At 32.5% G+C, this 19,010-nt stretch overlaps 2 protein-coding genes across 2 annotated transcripts; one reads left to right on the forward strand and one right to left on the reverse strand.

The window, feature by feature from the left end:
- Nucleotides 1-90: 90 nt before the first annotated feature.
- On the forward strand, nt 91-2,899 carry LOC115876486 (ADP-ribosylation factor-like protein 2-binding protein). Its single transcript, XM_030892284.1, has 4 exons — nt 91-219; nt 270-582; nt 2,649-2,748; nt 2,802-2,899. The coding sequence occupies exons 1-4, from the start codon at nt 204-206 to the stop codon at nt 2,871-2,873; spliced, it is 501 nt and encodes a 166-aa protein (XP_030748144.1). The 5' UTR covers nt 91-203; the 3' UTR covers nt 2,874-2,899.
- On the reverse strand, nt 2,864-19,002 carry LOC115876485 (nuclear pore complex protein Nup93-like). The gene is made up of 14 exons (XM_030892283.1): nt 18,863-19,002; nt 18,632-18,806; nt 18,398-18,578; nt 18,040-18,330; nt 17,838-17,980; nt 17,589-17,757; nt 17,181-17,335; nt 16,931-17,126; nt 12,756-12,969; nt 8,914-9,060; nt 8,553-8,776; nt 6,506-6,742; nt 3,167-3,370; nt 2,864-3,037 (listed from the first exon to the last, which is right to left on the reverse strand). The coding sequence occupies exons 2-14, from the start codon at nt 18,793-18,795 to the stop codon at nt 2,918-2,920; spliced, it is 2,445 nt and encodes an 814-aa protein (XP_030748143.1). The 5' UTR covers nt 18,796-18,806; nt 18,863-19,002; the 3' UTR covers nt 2,864-2,917.
- Nucleotides 19,003-19,010: the final 8 nt, after the last annotated feature.

The following is a 19,010-nucleotide window of genomic DNA, read 5'->3' on the forward strand; positions in this document are numbered from 1 at the left end:
TTTTGCCGCATTTTTTGAATATATTAAAGATTTAAATAAATTAATCTATATTTTCGTTTAAAGATTTTAATTTGTAGGTATTTAGATTTAGTTTCATTTATACCTGACAAATTAATTATTTGGAATCTATTGTTTCCATGGTAACGAGACCATTGCCATTTTGAAATGTTTAATCATTAAAATTCCTAGTAGTTAATCGAAAAATGGCAGCTACAAAATGTATAATTTTATGATTTATAACTGATATATTTTAAACTATTTTCTTTCAGGTGAAATGACTAAAAGCGTCGATCAAAACGAACACGAAATTTCGTTTTTTTCTGTCGATACAGAAGGCCCAGAAAAATCTTTTGCCGATATTGTTGGATGCATAGAGAATATAATTATTAGCGATAAATTTATGAGAGTCCAAAACACGTTTTTAGAGACCTACTATAGGGAATTCGTAAGAGACGATGAAAATAAATTGATTTATACCGATATATTCAAGAAATATTTGGAAACCGTCGAGAGATTTATTGAGCAAGAGTTAGTTAAAGAAATACCTGGGTTTGAGATGCAGATATTAGAAAATTTGTTAAAGTAAGTATTGTTGTAAATGCAATTAAACTATAGTTCTTCTCAAGTAACTTTTCGCAATATGCGTGGCTAGAGGCGAGCTTTTAAACCAGGGATTGGCGAACCAAAAAAACGTATTTTAAAATCTTGTTTTTTAAGTGTAAATAACCCAGAGAGAAACTAATAACTAAAGTGAGAGGGCTTGTGGAAAGAAGTGTCTAGCCCTAGCAGTCAACTTTTAAGTTTGACCAATCAGGTTGGTTAGCGTGGTTATTTGAAGTGTGTTAATTCATTTGTATTTGTCAAAAACTCTAACGTGATTGGTCGGGCTTAATAGTTGCCTGCTAGGGCTAGAGGGCTAGACACAAGTCTTGTGGAATAGGGCATTTCGTAGACAAGTTTACTTTGTCACCGCGCATCCCAGACGCGCATAGCGTTTAGGCGGTCAAAAAAGGAAGTTTAAACATTTAACAGGATAAGGATTAATAAGTTAAACATATATATAGGATTAGGATTAATAAGTTAAACATTTAACAGGATTAATTAGATTGTCAGTAGCTTTTTCTATTTCTTAGCTCTAGAAGGAGATAACTAAAATCTGTTCATATTCGGAGTAATAAATTGCTTTTGACTGAATGTGCCTGTTCTTTTAGCTTGTCAGAAGAGAAGATTATTGCATAGATAAATGCAACAAGTTTAGATGGGAAAGCCCGTAAAAATTTTGGGTCGCGAAATTATTTTGGGTCACGACCGTTTGTGCGACCGTTATACGCGATCTGGCGCTGCTATAGCGGTCGCAAGAACAACGGCAAACAAAAACAGAAATAATTTTCTCTTGTCAAAGTCAGAATCTTCAAAAATCATAATAATCTTTCAAAATCTAAACCGCTCTCATTAAAGAAATCCCGAAAAGTGTTTATAGCGTCCATTTTCAAAGTAATTATTGCTATCTTGTGAGTTTAATTCAAGTTTTATTTACTCCAACCGGTGATAATTGTGAAAAAGTGGCATTAAAAACTTAAAAGCTGTGCTGTGAACTGTGAACTGCAAAACCATCGTGGATCGTGGCATAACGTCGGTTTCCAATGTTTCATAGGTATTTCATACATGCGTCCTTATATAAAATAAAGTTTCTTGTATGCAACACACTGTATTTTATTTATAAAATTAAACGAAAATAATAATAAATTTGAATAAACAATATTTGGCGATATAATTCCGGAAAAAGCCGAACCGCTCCGAAATTTTCAAAAGTTTTGGGTCGCGATTATTTTAACATACCTAATAGTAATAGTGAGTGTACATAATAATCGTACATTGCTAATTTAATTTTTTAATTTAAAACATCACATTCTTTTCTGATACCCATGAACGACTAGGTATTATACCTAGTATTATTTCCAGTAATACAAATTATTTTTTTCAACTGCTATGTTCTTGTTATAGAATAAAGACTATCAAAAACATTGAATATCTACGGGATACCTACTGATACTCTGTGCGAGCTCCCAACCGTGCTTCCCTGTTCACTCCCAACCAAATTAGATAAAAAAGATATTGAAGATTGCAGCCTTGAGTTGGAGTATGGCAAGGAGTATGGAGTTAAATAAATTATTATGTTCCTACTTTCCTATACAGTATTTTATTTATAGGTTTTAATGCTTTAAAATCTAATAATAAATTTTCGTTGTCAACAAAATAATCTAAAAAAACTACGAAGATTTCTTATTATAAACTTGAAAGATTAAGATTCGGTTCAAATATACAAATTTTAAATTTTTGGCGCCAGTATATAGGTATGAATGCAACCTACTATATCGATAATGCGCTCATAGTTCGGGTTAGACGCCAAAGGCCGCGCCACTAACACAGTCTTCAAAAATTAACGTTGATCGGTCTCTCTCACTTTAGTTATTAGTGTTCTCTCTGAAATAACCTAGGTAAATAATGAGTTTTTTTATGAGTTATTTATATGTCCACAGATTAGTAAGACTTTAAAATCGTTTTTAATATTGCTGTCAAATGTCAAAAGGCCAAAATTGCTTGAGAAGAACTATATATTTTAATATTAAGTTTCCTTTTATTATTAGGAATAAATCAAAAAAAGAATTAGACGGCGAGATTTTCGAAATGTTGTCAACTTTCTGGAATTTCAGCACTTTTAAGGAAATGATTCTAGACTACAAAAACGTAACAACTTGTTCTAATTAATTTGTATAGTTTTTTTCAAGTTATTTTTCTAGATGAAAGAAGGCAAAGGAATCGACTTTTCCAAAGACATTCTGGTAACAAAATACGACTTGGATGGCATTTAAAAATTTATTTCTTAGAAAATTTAACAGAAAAAAAAACCTTAAAATTAATGCATCAATATCTCCATCTGTACCAATCTACTGTTCGTATCTCCCGGCATCCTGTAGGGCAACATCCCTGCAAAACTTGTAATCGTTTTCGCTTGTGCTCTTAAATAAGCTAGTTGCTAAAAATAAATAAACCGATTTTTAAGTATATCGTGTACAAAAAAGGCGTCACGGTAGCCTTCGAACCGAGAATAACCGATTTTCAAAGGTTACAGCGACGCCGTTTTTTTCCTTATCGACGTTCTTACGTTGTCGACGGACGCGTCCGAATATCTGGGAATGTATTCGGAATTGCCTTTGATTCGCTGATGTTGAGCGAACAGCATGTTCATGGTCGCTAGCAATACGTCGGGAATCACCTTACAAACGTCAGCTGTCAAGGCTTTAAACGTCTTAACTCGGTCGACTATTTCGTCCGCATTGAACGGTATGATTTGTAACTCATTCAATACCTACAAAAATATATACGTATTTTTTTCCTAAATAAACAACTCGCAAAAAGGGGTATCAATATCTATCTAAGAGGGCTCAAACGCACTGACGCACGGTGGGGTATTAGTATGAAAAAGATGATCGAAATTCGAAAAAGCAAATGTGTTTAAGATTTCCCAAAAAAAGATAAATGATACGTCAAAGTTGTTACTTCTCACAGATAAGAGGTAAATGGCAAAATTTTATGTCTAAAATTATAAATTGTTTTTGTTCTTGTGCTCTTTTTACGTTTATATTATTGTTTTGATTGAAAATGGCTCAGCAAGCTGCAGGTATGTATTCTACAAGAACGTATTATTTATTTTGATAATACTCTATACTAACGATTTTTTTTGCAACTAAAAGTTAGGCGTTCAGAAAATTTGATTAAATTTGTGACATTTTTATTATACTTAGAGATTTAGTTGCGCATTTCGAAGAATTCAGCATATTGTCTATATACGTTTTACTTAGTAAACATTGGGCTTTCATACAGTAAAATAAAATACTGCGACTTTTTGCGACTTTGCTGATAAAATGAGAAAAACATTCTTGTTTCCTCTAATTTGCCAATCAGTGATATACTAATGCGAGGTGTAAACCGCGATGGAATTGTTGTGTACAAAGCGATCGCATTAGTGCCATTAGCAGTATAACACAATTTGGCATTAGTAGCGACTTTAGTGGTACGGGCATTGCTCGCAGATCAGTCGTAGCATTAGTAGTATTAGTTGCGATATTACTACTGGCATTAGTGGCATTGTCCGTGGAAACACTGGAACAGCGATTTTTCTTTCTTTTTTTAGAATCGACGAATTATCCTTTATTTTGTTCATATTATTTCCTCTTTAATTGAAATTAGCAATAATTTATATAAGGTCTACATAAAAAAATTTCGATCAACTATCTGTGTCAAATACCACACCGTGTGACGACTAGGTCGCAGCGACCACGTAGATGCTACCTGTTATACTATTAAATCTAATGATACAACGCGCATTAACGACCAGGCCATTGGCTGGTCGCTGCGACCAGTAGACTGCACTAAAATATTATTTTCTGCCGCTTGTTGCCGCTTTTCTTCCAAATTAATAATTTTTCAGATGATATCCTTCAAATTCAACGCCAAATTTTCTATAAGATATAGTGTTTTAGTGTAATTTTTGCACACATGCAGAAAAACCAAAGAAATAGTATACAGACTAGATCAAAGGGAAACTTAAATCTAGTCTTTTTCTTAATGAAGGGTCGAATCTATACTCTGTTTTTTTTCTCAGGTAAGATTTCGACAGACGATGACAGAAGAAAAGCAGATGACGTCCCATACCAATCTATTTATTTTACTAAAAAAGTTTCTAATAATTTTTAAGTTAACTATGGATGGGTTTAAATATAAATTCGTCATGCGTCGTCACTTGTTGTTTTTTACCAGTTTTATTGGTTTATTTCAAAAATGACAGATCGTATTTCAATTTTATTGGTTTGACGGAGCGATGAACAACAAACGGACGCCGATGCGTATGAACTCGCCTTTAGATTTTTGACGTTTGTCAAAATCTTGCCAAATATGGGTTATAATTTTGTGACAACATGTGTCAAATACCCTGCGTTTCGGAAGATGATGCATTTTGATTCGTGTTATTACGTGTGTTTTGTGTCTTTTGAAGTCAAGTGGAGGAAAAATCGAGTGAAAATTAACTGTAGAACCCAGAGCAGAGTTTATTTGAGTTTATGGTTAATACTCGCTGCTCAGGCAGAAAGTCTTAAACAGATACTACACCAATAAAGTTACTATCAATAAAGTTCGTATACCATCTCGTCGTACATAAGTGCATCTCGAATATGGTAGAAGGACCATACTAAACCCATACTAAAAACTGGAGTAGCTGTAAAATATCGACATCACACGATAGGTAAATAATGAATTTTAGTACTGCAGAAAAATAATGTCAAAAGGTACTGGTTTAAAAAAATTAAGATTAAAGTTAATTAATCAACCTGTGAGGTATAAAATTTGGTTTGGTGTTGTTATTAATAAAATAGTTTTATTTATTCCTGCGGAATATTACAAATTTGTATTTGTACATAAATTATATTGATAAATATAATCATAAATGCTGGAAGTTTCACAAAGCTTGAAAGTAAAAAATAGTTCTTTTTTATATTTTTTGGTATGTGGTGTCTTGTTTTTGTTTGTTTTGTATTAACACATACCGTTTTGTATTAAATAAAATAACTCGATTACATTTTTTCAGTTTTGTACAGTTTTTTTCACAATATTTTGAAGTTACTTGTCAGTCAAATTTTAAATACATATATTAATTTCCTGCTATGCGTTCCAGTCGTACCAACTTATTTCTTTGTAAAATAAAATAAACTACTTTGAAATTAAAATGACAGACACATCTATCACTGTCAAGAATCTTTTCGTTGGACAGACTATAGTAAAAATTCAAAACATTTTTATATGATGTACTCTATTTATGGTTGGTATGATACCTGTTATTATACTTTCGAGTTTCGATGGTAAAGAATAAAAAAAGCATATTTAAAGCTTCTTTTTGATCTGCCCTGTATAATCTCTTTCTCTTCCTTTACAATGTGTGAAAACTTTACTAATTACCCTACTGTAATTAACATTAATATTTTAAATGCATTATTTATAATATTAGAACATTGAATTGATCTCTTGAATAGCAAACTCGCTTTTTAGTTAACTAGATATTTTAACATTTCTGAAAACAATATTTTCTAATTGGTAAAACGTAAAAAATGGTTAGATCTGGTCGGCCAGGTCGCTGCGACCTGGCTGTCAGTGCGTTTGAGCTCTAAGACTTTAAACTATAAGACTAAAAAAAACTAGAAAAAATAAAAAAAACTAGAAAAGATAAAAAAACTAGAAAAGATAAAAAAACTAAAAAAAAAATAAAAACTAAATTAAAATAAAAATATATATTTTTTAATGGCGCTTACTGCCAGTATGAAGGCTGTAATTTATTTTGATATGGAATAAAAATTATTTTCAAATGGTGTAGTTCAAAATTCGAGAACACATAATTTTTTCCCTAACCGCCTTTGGCGCCGTTTTTTTCGATCGTACGGTATTTTACACTCACTTTTAAGGCTTGCGGGTATTCTTTGGCGTGATATAAATCGAAAAACGTCAACAATTCTTTCAGCTTCAAAAACGATCCGACCAGAGCTGCCGAACATCTGTACCCTTCTCTGGAAAATCGATCGGCAAAAAGAACAGCTCTATCCTTCAGTCGGCTTCTCAGCGAATCAGGTTCGCCTACAGATTGAACCACCTGGGACAACATGGTGCACAGAAAACTTAAAATTTCCTCTTGGTTCTGGAAAAAAATCATCCTATCAGCGCTTTTTGGCATAAATACATATAAAAAAAGATACAATATGCAGTTTTATTTGTTTCTGCATAAATATTGTTTGGTACACAAAATAAAAGTATATAGACATCATATACTATAATTTACATATGATATTTTTATATGTGGTGATCGTATACAGGTTGTTAATTTGTTTATTACTCGCGGCAAGAGCTTTGTGGTTGAAATATGGCAACCTCGGCCCGCTCGTCGAGAGACGACGCGACGCGCGACGGGACGAGTCGGCAGCTTAGCTTAGTACTCATTTGGAATGTAGGCAGTGTTGCCATTCTGTTCCCCAATAAGTAACCGTCCAGTTAACAATCTGTATAATTCACATGATATTTTTGTATATGATTATATATAAAATTAATACGGGATATTTTTTATATACGATGGTCATATCTGGTATATATACCGGGTGCGTCTCAAAAGTGGCTCACCCATATAACTTTTTTATTTTTTCAGTTAAAAAAACGAGATTTGGTGTGTTAGTATAATATGACATAAATTAGGATTGATTGACGTATTTAAATGTTTTCGGTCACTTCCTGTTTCACCGGAAATGACTACATCTTGGCACCTACAATGGCACCCTCAGTATTTTTTTACATTAATTCGACAGAAAATAACACTCTGAATAGAATGACATGTCATATGTCAACTTTTGACATTTTCGCATATGGTTTATTTGAAATTATAACTTGCGGTTCGTAACGAAAATTTGACTCACCAAGTATGTGGTATCAAATTATTCATAAAAAAAATGCTTTTTCCAAATATGCTAATGAGCCACCCTCGTTCCATTTGAAAAAATTGAGATATGATTAAAAAGACGATTAGGGCATTTCATTAGACTAACAGCATTTCGAATGTGTATGTTGGTTACACTTTGCAAAGCCACAACAAAACTATATTGTAACTCTTCTAATACATTTGCATTTCGATAAATTTCGTTTTTCAGAAAGCCCCAGAGAAGTCTAAGAGAGTGATATCAGGTGACCTAGGTGGCTAGGATTAAACTATTTTCTGACCTTTTAAAAATGGCTGGGTTTGGTTGCTCGCGCTCAAAATAGCGCTCAAAATATAAATTAGCTGCCATTTGCTTATGTTTGTTAGACTCAATATAACATTCTAACATGTTATATTTCTCAAAATTTTAAAATTTACTCATTTTTTTATTATTTAAAATACACACACTTCAATCTGTTGAAATGAAATGTCACGCATCTATCAAAGCTATGTACCGATCACCATGACAACCGTTTACTTTGTTACTCGGCGCGGCCTACTATACTAACTGGATACTTTAAGAAAAATTTGAAATGTTGAGGTTAACAGTGAAAATAAATATAGAGTGTTATATATTTTCGAGAAGCCCATGCCAAGCTGAATCAAGAAATTTAAAAATATACAGGGGGTTCTATTTAAAAAAACAGAAGTATAGTTATATCTAAAAAAATATTTTTTTTGAAAAAAGTCTGACTACGCCACTGCATTCTACACAGAAAAGTGCATTTAGAATGTATAATTCATTTTTGCGTAGTTGCTGAAATAAACAAACTATCGAACATATTCAAAAAGTACAAAATTTGAGAATCGCCCTGTAGCTTCGAAACCGATCAAGATAGCCACGATCCGTTTGCGGCATTGTGATTTTTTCAAAAAAAGAACCCGAGACTGCAGTATCAAAATTTGAATATTTCTTACGGTTTCCTAGATACCCTATAGAAACAACCAAAATGGTCCACCCTGTACATTTTACAACTCCACTTACATTGGCAATGTCATATATGTCGATGGCTTCTTCACACAACCCTTTTTTAACCAGATTGTCGCCCACCATTTGAGCAATTTGATCGGCACTAATATTTGTATTAGTAAACTGATCGACCAATCCCTTTGTTCTGATTCCATTGTGCTGCACTTTACCCAAAATCGTCTCGTATTCCTTTGTTTCAATAGCCAGGTCGGCTACACAAACTTTAAATAGACTTTCGCCTGAAAAACGTATTATTTTTGATTATATTTCGTTATTGGAAGGAAAAAAACGGTGTCAAATAACCTCAGAAAAGTCGAAACGTTGATACGTAGGTAACTTGACGCCATTTTTTCTTTTGCTCATGCAGTTTACTTACCTTTTGAATCGGTATAAGATCTTAAATGGTAGAAATAATGTAACGCTTCGTTGGGGCAATTCAATTCGAATTTTTTCACGTGGATCATAATCAGTCTGGCTAAATTTAGGCGTCTCGCTGGTTTCGGATCCGCTGGATCAATGAAAACTAAAGAAATACAGGGTGACAATATAATACTTGCACAAACGGATATTTTTGAAGTGGAACTTCTTTACGCACCCTGAGAGTAAAAATTCAAGGCCGTGACATACAAGCGCGAGACGAAAAGTGGTAAGGACAGCCTACGGCTTAGAAATACATATAGAATGAAATTATTAATTAATTTTTCATTTTACGCGTATAAAACTATCTGTGATACGCAAAGAACTATTTATTACATGTAAAAAACTATTTTTAAGCACAAAAAGTATTTTTTTTTAATTTATTACTTTTTGAACATTTCAAACTACACTTTTTCAACCATCAAATCCTTCAATTCTTTCAAATCCTTCAATTTAATAGCTGTTAGCACAGAATATCTAGCTACGCAACAGAAAAATACTCGAAATGAAAGAGCTAAAATTGTACAAATAAAATACTAGATGGCGCGACAATATCATAATCAGAATATAATTGGAAATTCTGAACTTTCGGTTTTGGATCGACGACACGTCGACGGCCTTGAAGCTCGGCTAAATATGCACAGTTGCCAGATTCAAAAATACTTTAATTGGCATCCCATTCTTTTTCTGGTGTATAATCTTTGGTACCTATAATAGTTTCTTTCTATTCTTCTTTTCTTATCAGACACACTTATACTCGTATCTGCTTAAATTAATTATTCGTTTGGCTTTTAAAATAGTTTTAAGTATATTATTACACACTTATTATTATTATTTAATATACACTACCTTATATTGTTAACTAAGACAATACCTTTAATTACCTCTAAAATTAATAATATACAGGGCGATTGATGACGTTAGTAATGAAATATAAGTTTAATAATAATGACAATAATTTATTAAAATGCAGTACAAAAAATGTCAATTGACTAAAAAAATACTATAATAACAAATGTCTTCTGTTTGCCACGTTATTTATATAGACCTAGGTAGATTTTAAAAAGTGACACAGGTACAATTAATAATGTCATAATCGGCATAAAAGTTGCTATCACGACATCGTACAATAAATTAAAATTTGTAAAATAAATTAAAATTATTAATTAAACAAATCTTTATAAAGAAACGCAAGTATACCAAATTTGGGCCCAATCGAAATCCAGGAAATGATATCATAATATTGTACTCTATTATGGTACCACTCGATATGCTTCAAGGTACCATAATATTGCAATGTCACCGAAGATCCGTAGTATACCAAGTTTAAACCCAATCGAACGCCAGGAAATGGTATCGTAATATGGTACTACATTATGGTACCTCTTATTGATATGCTTCATGGTACCATAATATTGCAATGTCATCAAACATACGCAAGTATATATCAAATACGAGCCCAATCGAACGGCAGGAAGTGGTATCATCATGTAGTATTATAGAAGGTACCACTTTATATGCTCCATGGTACCATAATATTACAATGTCACCGAAGATACGTAGTATACCAAGTTTAAGCCCAATCGAACGCTATGTATATACGTAATATGATACTATATTATGGTACCACTTGATATGGTTCATGGTATCATAATATTGCAATGTCATCAAAAATACGAAATTATATGTCAAATATGAGCTCAATCGAACGTCCGGAAGTGGTATCATAATATGGTACTATAGAAGGTACTTTATATGCATCATAGTACCATCATATTACAATGTCACCGAAGATACGTAGTATACCAAGTTTAAGCCCAATCGAACGCCATGTATGTAGTATGGTACTATATTATGGTACTACTTGATATGCTTCATGGTACCATAATATTGCAGTGTCATAAAAAATAGGCAAGTATATATCAAATATGAGCCCAATCGAACGTCAGGAAGTGGTAACATAATATGGTACTACAGAAGGTACCACTTTATATACTCCATGGTACCATAACATTACAATGTCACCGAAGATACGTAGTATACCAAGTTTAAGCCCTATCGACCGCCATGTATCTAATATGGTACAATATGGTATGGTACTACTTGATATGCTTCATGGCTTCATGGTACCATAATATTGCAATGTTATCAAAAATACGCAAGTATATATCAAATATGAGCCCATTCGAAGGTCATAAAGTGGTATCATAATATGGTACTATAGAAGGTACCACTTTATATGCTCTATGGTATATGCTCCATGGTATATTACAGTGTTACTAAAGATAAGTAGAATACCAAGTTTAAGCTCAATCGAACGCCATGTATCACAATATGATGTATCAATATGAGTTGGTATACTATTTCCCATATAAAATGACAGCGATCTTCATTTCATAGCCATCGTTTTTTTCCTGAGCATACGGTACAAAGCATGAACACAATTGAACGTAAAGAAGTGGTATCATAATAGTAGAACAATATTTATTATATTGTCGCCGAATTACAATCAAAATTCAGGATTCAATTACAATCAAACGTTAGGAACTGATTGTAATTCAGCTCGTAAGATTTAACTCCAACTAACATGGCAAGTTAAATACTTAAACGTTTGAAAAACAAGCTCTGATCTATTTTAATATGTTTAAATGATGTAGTAAATTTGAAGGTAGGCTTTATCAGGAAGTATTACAATATGAATTACACAATGGCAACACTGCACAAAATTCTTTTATATTTCATTTATAGAAAACTGTTTTCTTTTAAAAATTTATCGCCCTCTATTATGTAGTAGCAAAACTACCGCATCAAAATTTCCTTTGAATAAGAAGACCAAGGAGCATATCAAAAATCTTAGATCCACCGCGATGGGCCTCAAATATGGCCGACTTGAATTCCGGTTTATCAGTGCCGTTCTAATTTTATTTAAAAAATGTAAAACTATGATGTAGGGTAGACTCAATATATATTGTTTTATTTGACGTTGTGAATAAATGTTGGTAGTTATAAAAATTGTTACAAAAATATATAATTCTAATAAAAATAGATAAGTTATAATAATTATTTATTAACACAAACATCCGATACGCTACTGAAGCAGGTAAATCTGGTAAATCAAACTGACGTATTTAAATTCTTTGATATCTAATCTTTGACAAGTGGTAAATAAAAGCAAAAATGCAGGAAAACATATATAATTAGTTAATTTAAGTGAATTTCATAAATGATCGGTTTACTACACGTATGTATATTATATAGTCACTTACTAGCGAAAAGTTGTTCCATTATTTCACTCGATTTTTGCCGAGATCTACCGCATGCTACACAACCAACTATTTTAGAGTCTTTTTCGATAAATCGCGATAGTGTCACTGTTAATTTAAGTTCTGCCACAATTTCCATCTAGATTTACTATCTTTATACAACTATCAGTAGTAGAATAAATAATAAATAACATAAAATAAGCTCCGTAAAGAAAATTTCAAATCAAATTCAAATGTGTCAAATGAATCGTCAAACAGAACTGTCAAGGATCACCACCATAGAGTGCTTTTTCCGCCCACCATGCATGAATACATGGATAGCATAATGCTCCTTCCTTAGTCTTCTTATTCAAAGAGAGTATCTGATTTGGAGACAGGCTTTAAAAGCCTGTCTCCTTTTGATACCTACAATTTTATACATGTAACGACGCTACTTTTGCGTAGCTAGATATTCTGTGCTATTAGTAAGAAGTTTCACTTCAAATGTGCGCACATAGTGCACACACAATTTTTTTTTATAAAATGTCAATATACATACTCAGTGGCGCACTAGTGTCATGCGGTCCGGCCAAGAAATACAATTCGTTCAGTGCAATGGCGATGTGTACGGCATGGATTTTGAATCTTTCTATTCTAGTTAAAAATTCGATGGCCGCTTCAAATTGTCCCGTCAACGCGAGCACTTGAAAATATAAGTGGGGCTGATTGAAAGCGTCGTAATGCGACTCGCCATATTCCTCAAGAATCATTTGCTGCAAAAAAAGTTATTTATAAACATAATTAATAAAAAAATAATATACCGAGTGAGTCTCAAGCTACATTCTAAATCAATTCGCTGGCCGAGTCGTACTTTGGCACGCAAGCTTATCTTATGTACTTCAGTGTACTCATTCACAACAAAATTCGACGCCAGAGTGCAAGTTGAAGTTGGATTGAAAGCTTGCAAGCTGCAAACTTCCACTTCAGCACGGAATTTTCGTTTGACAATTATGACAAATTTGACATTTAAATTTTAATAATTATTTTGTTTGTGTCGTTGTTACAAGCCATTTTCCTGTGAAAAGTAAATAATTATTAAAAGAAAAAAAGGACGCTATTCTTATTTTATTAGGACTTGTGGCTTTGCTGTTAAAAAAAAACGGCAATTATTGTTGCAGCTCAATAATTAGCTTGACCGAAAACCAAGGGGTTTACCAAAACCCAAAAAATGGGGTGTCCGACCCATATTAATGGCGAGAAAAAATTTTGGGTGCTTGAGACACATTTTAGAAAAAAATCATCAATAAATGGCGTTTTTGTTTCCATTTTTCTAAACATAAAAACTTGGAAAACTTAATTAACAACTGTCCCGGATTTTGACTCTTCCAAAATCAAAACCAACAACTAACCTAAAAAATGCCAGGAGAACGTTTAAACACGCATGCGCAAAATTCGAAAAAATCATCAATAAATGACGTTTTTCTTTCCATTTTTCTAAACATAAAAACTTGGAAAACTTAATTAACAACTGTCCCGGATTTTGACTCTTCCAAAATCAAAACCAACAACTAACCTAAAAAATGCCAGGAGAACGTTTAAACACGCATGCGCAAAATTCGAATTGAAATTTGTTGTGAATGGTTAATTTCGTGCCGACTTTAACGTCGAAGTGCCACTCGGCCAGCGAATTGATTTCGAATGTAGCTTCAAAAGTGGCTCACCCCTATAACTTTTTTCTTTTTTCAGATAAAAAAACGAGACTTGGTATGTTAGTATATGACATAAATTAGGATTGATTGACGCACTCAATTGTTTTCGGTGACTTTCTGTTTCACCGGAAATGACTACAACTTTTGATTTTTAAATGGCATCCTAGGTATTTTTTTACTTTACTGGATAGAAAATAATATTCTGAATAGAATGACATAGCATATGTCAATTTTTGACATTTTCGCATATGGTTTATTTGACATTATAACTTGCGGTTCGTAACGAAAATTTGACTCGAAATACCAAGTGTGTGGTATCAAATTATTCGTAAAAAAATGTTTTTTTTCAAATATGCTAATGAGCCACCCTCGTTCCATTTGAAAAATTGAGATATGATTAAAAATACGATTTGAGCATTTTCTAACTGGCCAGGACAAGACATTAAAAACATTAGACGATCAAATCTATTTTTCCAAGGTTCCTTGATTAAGAATTTGTGTTTTTAACATAGCCACGGCACTCTAGATTGAATTTTAAAAAACGATTTTTTATTATGCGAGAATGTCAAAAGTTGACATATGATATGTCATTCTATTCAGAATGTCATTTTCTATCGAATAAAGTAAAAAATTCAGAGGGTGCCATTTAAAAAACAAAAGTTGTAGTAATTTCCGGTGATATAGGAAGTGACCAAAAACAATTGAATACGTCAATCAATCCTAATTTATGTCATATACTAACATACTAAAGCCGGAGTCTCATGCATCCGAAATCCGATGACACGACGATCCGACGGTGCTCCTATTGGTTGAAATATTTTGACACCAATTTTTATCCGATATTTTTAACTAATCGTCCGACCTCGTATAAAGTTAAATTTTGTTTAACTTTTGTACGATATCGTGTGTTTTTTAACCTCACTTTTTTTTGAAAACATTGGTTTTTAAAATCAGGTTTAGTGGGAAGTGGGCAATTTCGGGATATTTGGCGAGAAAGTTATTTTTATAAGTGTTTCTCCAATAATTCATGGAATAATACATAATAATAATACATAGTAATTACAGGTCTAAATGTCCAAACTGTTAAATTTCGGAACGAACTTTCGGATGTATGTGACAGGCTTTTTTTATTTCACACGATAACTTCAAATTTCGGATGTCGTACCATCGGATTTCGGATGCATGAGACTCCGGCTTAAATCTCGTTTTTTTTATCGGAAAAAATAAAAAAGTTATAGGGGGTGAGCCACTTTTGAGACGAACCCGGTTTGGTGCGATCAACAATGAGTGAAAAAGTTGGCAATGCTGTTAGCTCAGGGCCGATACATCTTTTTACATGGGTGACCTTCAACAAATTAGAGACAAGCTGCAATTTTGCACGGAGCTTCATTTTGTAGATCTTTAAAAATCCTGAAACCCCAGCGATGAACCGTTGAGCCCGTCACCCCAAAACCACCCCTACAAGGGGTAAAAATGGCCCTTTTTTTACTTTTTCTTCAATAACTCTAAAACGACGAATTTTAGGAAAAAAAGTGACGAGTAAAAAATTGAAGAGAAGAAAATTTCCTACCACATAGGTAAAGAACCAACATTTTTAGAATTTCAGTGGCGCAGGTGCAAATTTTTTAATTTAGGAGGATTGTTATAATAACCCACTATTCTGTGTTTAATGAAAAGCAATTTTGAGATAAATCTCAAGACCAAAGAATTTATTAGGATACAAGTTCCTATAAAAACGATCTTTTTAATAAAGGTAAGTTACCAGTGGCGGAGATAATTTTTTTAAATGTGCATTTTTTACTTTTTAAAAACATTGAATAAGAAGAATTGCAGTTTTACCAACAATTTCCCATGAAATAGGTATATTGAAAAATTTACACGTTTAATAACAAAATTTATAATAATGAATCTAGCCAATCCCCTTCACACTTGCCTATGGATTCAATGAATAATGTAATTTTTAATATTTGTTACCTTCAATTATAAGAATATCCTAAATTTCCGCAAAAAATAAACAATTCTAGAAGCTTTGTGTTGTTTTATTTATTTATTTTTAAATTTTTATTAATTACTCACTGAAACTATTATTATAAACCTAAACTAGCAAATTTTTTCAAAGGATATTTAAAAAAATATTGTATCAAGTGGACCACCACAAGTTTGTCCACCCCCAGCAAATTTGACAGGTAAATTTAAGTTTTATGTAATAACTATACAAATAGATTTTTTATAACCAAAATTTTACATGTTTTTTTTTATAGTTTACAATTATTATTTTACATATTTGATAACAATACTTTATACATTTTTTTATATGTAAAATATATAAAAAATGTTTATTGCAGAAATTGTGTCTTTCTCTAATTATAATACCCTACGCCACTGGAGAAATCCAGTCTGAGTAGCATTATTTATAGTTTCAAATGTTAATTATAATATAGGATATTGGAAATACTACTTGGAATTAATAAAAATAGTTTGCTTTGGATGTGGTACAAGACATATTAAAAGCATTTTACATATTTTTACTGCTATAATGGAAAAAAATGTACATTTTATGACTACATAACAAAAGTTGTGTATCAACTTTTACCTGTAAAATGTAATTCCAGTCATTTTTTTTTGCTTCAGCCTTTGCAGCCATACGCTGAACATCTCACCATACTAAACAACACAGTTTATAAATTTAAAACAAAACAGTTGTCACAAAAAACATAAAAATTCGCTTGGTGTCACCTCGAAATCTTGTCACCAATGTATGGCCGCCGATCGAATTTTGGCCTCACTAACCGATCACGGGAGAATATGCGTGTTACCCGTCCCCTCTCTTTCCTTGTCTAAGATTTATTCAATAAATAAATTAGCAAACCTGATTAAATCTATTATTTTTATCTAATTTCGAGTACTTTTTACCAACCAAACCAGGAAAATCAGAATAGGCAACTATTTCAAGCATTGTTAATCGGTCTGTATAAAGTAATTTGCTAAAGACAACTAAATAAAAATAAATATAACTTGTTTTCACCTGTAAATCGTTGTATTTGATGTAGTCATCTTTGTTGTAATCGACACGTACCAAGCTTAATTTTAGCCACAAATAGTCATCTGCAGTTCTAGCCACTTCCGAATGCTCATCGGAAGCATCACAGCATCCTAACACAGACCAAATGATTCTTTTAAACGGATCAGTCTCGTTTCTTACAAATCTTCTATATGAAAATCTAAAAAAATGTGTAAAAAATATGTTTACTAAAAGAACTGAAAAAATATGAAACCTTATATTTTCCTCCAATTTTGTTATTTCTGAACCATTGGGCTTTCTTAACTTTGCTTCTAAAAGCGCAATCACCTCATTAAATTCAGGTAAACAACTTTTTTTAAGACAATAAATAGCTGCTGCATAGTCGCCAGATCTTAGACAATAATACACCTAAAAATAATTAGAAGACATAAAATATCGTATTTCTGAAAAAAAAGAGTGTCACGGTAGTTTCTGAAATAAAAATCGACGACCGTGATGAATTTTCAGTTCCATGGTCACTGTGGCGCCGTTTTCTTTTTTATCACACAGTAGGTATAAATTGTCCAGCAAGAGAATATATGATTTAGATAGATTAAATTTCAAAAATTAAAGAAATAACTGTCATTGAATGGTCTATAATATTATCTATGACTGAATTTACCATAGGCCATAATGGACGGTCATCAATATTGCCATCCCTTAAACCCAAATACTCCCCCTGAAGACGTAAACCGACAAAACTTCTAACTAGAGGGTATGTACCGGGGACACCTCCACGATCAGCATGAGCCAGATTTTCATTCACTATATTGCTCATGTAAGTTTTGTACCTACAAGAATTTTTTTGTCAAAATCTCAACAGTAAATAGTACAGTGCTAACCGCCCAAAAACAAAATATTATTTACTCACCTATCTTCTAAGTATTTTTTTCCTTGCAATACTAACGCCTCAATAACAGGTTTAGTGTTTCTCGCTTTGATAGGATCTTCCGATTGAGGAAAAGGAGGCACTTGAACCATATACTTTATAATCTCCCACATATCTTTTACTTTCTAAAAAAAAAAACAACACTATAAATCATCAGTGACTTAAATATTAATAAAAAACCTACTGTATCTTTAAATTCGGATGAAATTCCACAAAATACATTTACCAAGTTTGATTTTGGCAAACCCCTAACTAATAGATTATTGTATTCGATAATTTTTGAGGCATAAATTGATTCAGTTGCACCCAAATGTGCAATGGGCACGATAGTTTTTTCCATAAGTATACTCTGATGTTTTCCTATGTCAATCGGCAACCCTGATCTACCACATAGGGCGTTAAGAATCTGCCTTTTTTGCTGTTTCCATTCGGAAGCTTGATGTTCCCAAGAATTTTCATAAGTTGATTTTAACATCTAAAAAAACATTTCTTTCTGTAGGTACTTATATGTTAAATGGTGCACTATATAGAGTATTACATACTGTATTATAACCAGAATCAAAAGCCTCCAAAATTTTATTCCGAATTTCATTTTGTAGTTTGTTTGTTAAGTCCAAATCGTCAACCGGTTGAATAGGCTCAAAGGTTCTTTTAGTACTTATTGACTCGAGTTTCTGTACGATTTTTGGCAGGTCGATTCCTTTCGAGCCCAACAGGAGATTCCTAAAATTGACTTCGATGTAGTTAAGAACTAATATAGTTACTTGTCAGTTTACGCTTGGATATCTTTAGATCCTGTTTGAGCTACGCGAGAATACAAGTCGTTCGAAGCCTCCAGTACTTGTTTCAGTGATCTTTCCACTTTAGGAAGTTCTGTAGTGCCCTCCAAGTCATTTGTAAGCCTCTCTGCTTCTTGTAACAAATCTGAGAAGTCTGACATCTTTCTTACAACTATAAAAATAAGTTAATTATGAAATTTCGGTTTATCTTGTGAGCTACTGTACTACCTGTAGAATTAACTCAATACTTTTACAAATAAATAAGTAATTCTTATTTTTTAAAGTTCTAAGCAAATTGTAAACTAAAAACTAAAAACCGCCACTAGCAAAATATAACCACACTTTTTGGATTTTCTTTTGACATTGACATTTACAA

This window comes from Sitophilus oryzae, unplaced genomic scaffold (assembly GCF_002938485.1).
Source record: "Sitophilus oryzae breed Bouriz unplaced genomic scaffold, Soryzae_2.0 scaffold_1436_pilon_pilon, whole genome shotgun sequence".
Taxonomy (NCBI): domain Eukaryota; kingdom Metazoa; phylum Arthropoda; class Insecta; order Coleoptera; family Curculionidae; genus Sitophilus; species Sitophilus oryzae.

Excerpts from the sequence above, each read along its gene's own strand:
- LOC115876486 (XM_030892284.1), top strand. Across the intron at positions 583-2,648 it reads ATATTAGAAAATTTGTTAAA|GAATAAATCAAAAAAAGAAT; the intron begins GTAAGTATTGTT and ends TTTTATTATTAG. Across the intron at positions 2,749-2,801 it reads TGATTCTAGACTACAAAAAC|ATGAAAGAAGGCAAAGGAAT; the intron begins GTAACAACTTGT and ends TTATTTTTCTAG.
- LOC115876485 (XM_030892283.1), bottom strand. The coding sequence starts at position 18,795 with ATGTCAGACTTCTCAGATTTGTTACAAGAAGCAGAGAGGCTTACAAAT. Across the intron at positions 17,981-18,039 it reads CATCCGAATTTAAAGATACA|AAAGTAAAAGATATGTGGGA; the intron begins GTAGGTTTTTTA and ends TTTTTTTTTTAG. Across the intron at positions 17,758-17,837 it reads AAAAAATACTTAGAAGATAG|GTACAAAACTTACATGAGCA; the intron begins GTGAGTAAATAA and ends AAATTCTTGTAG.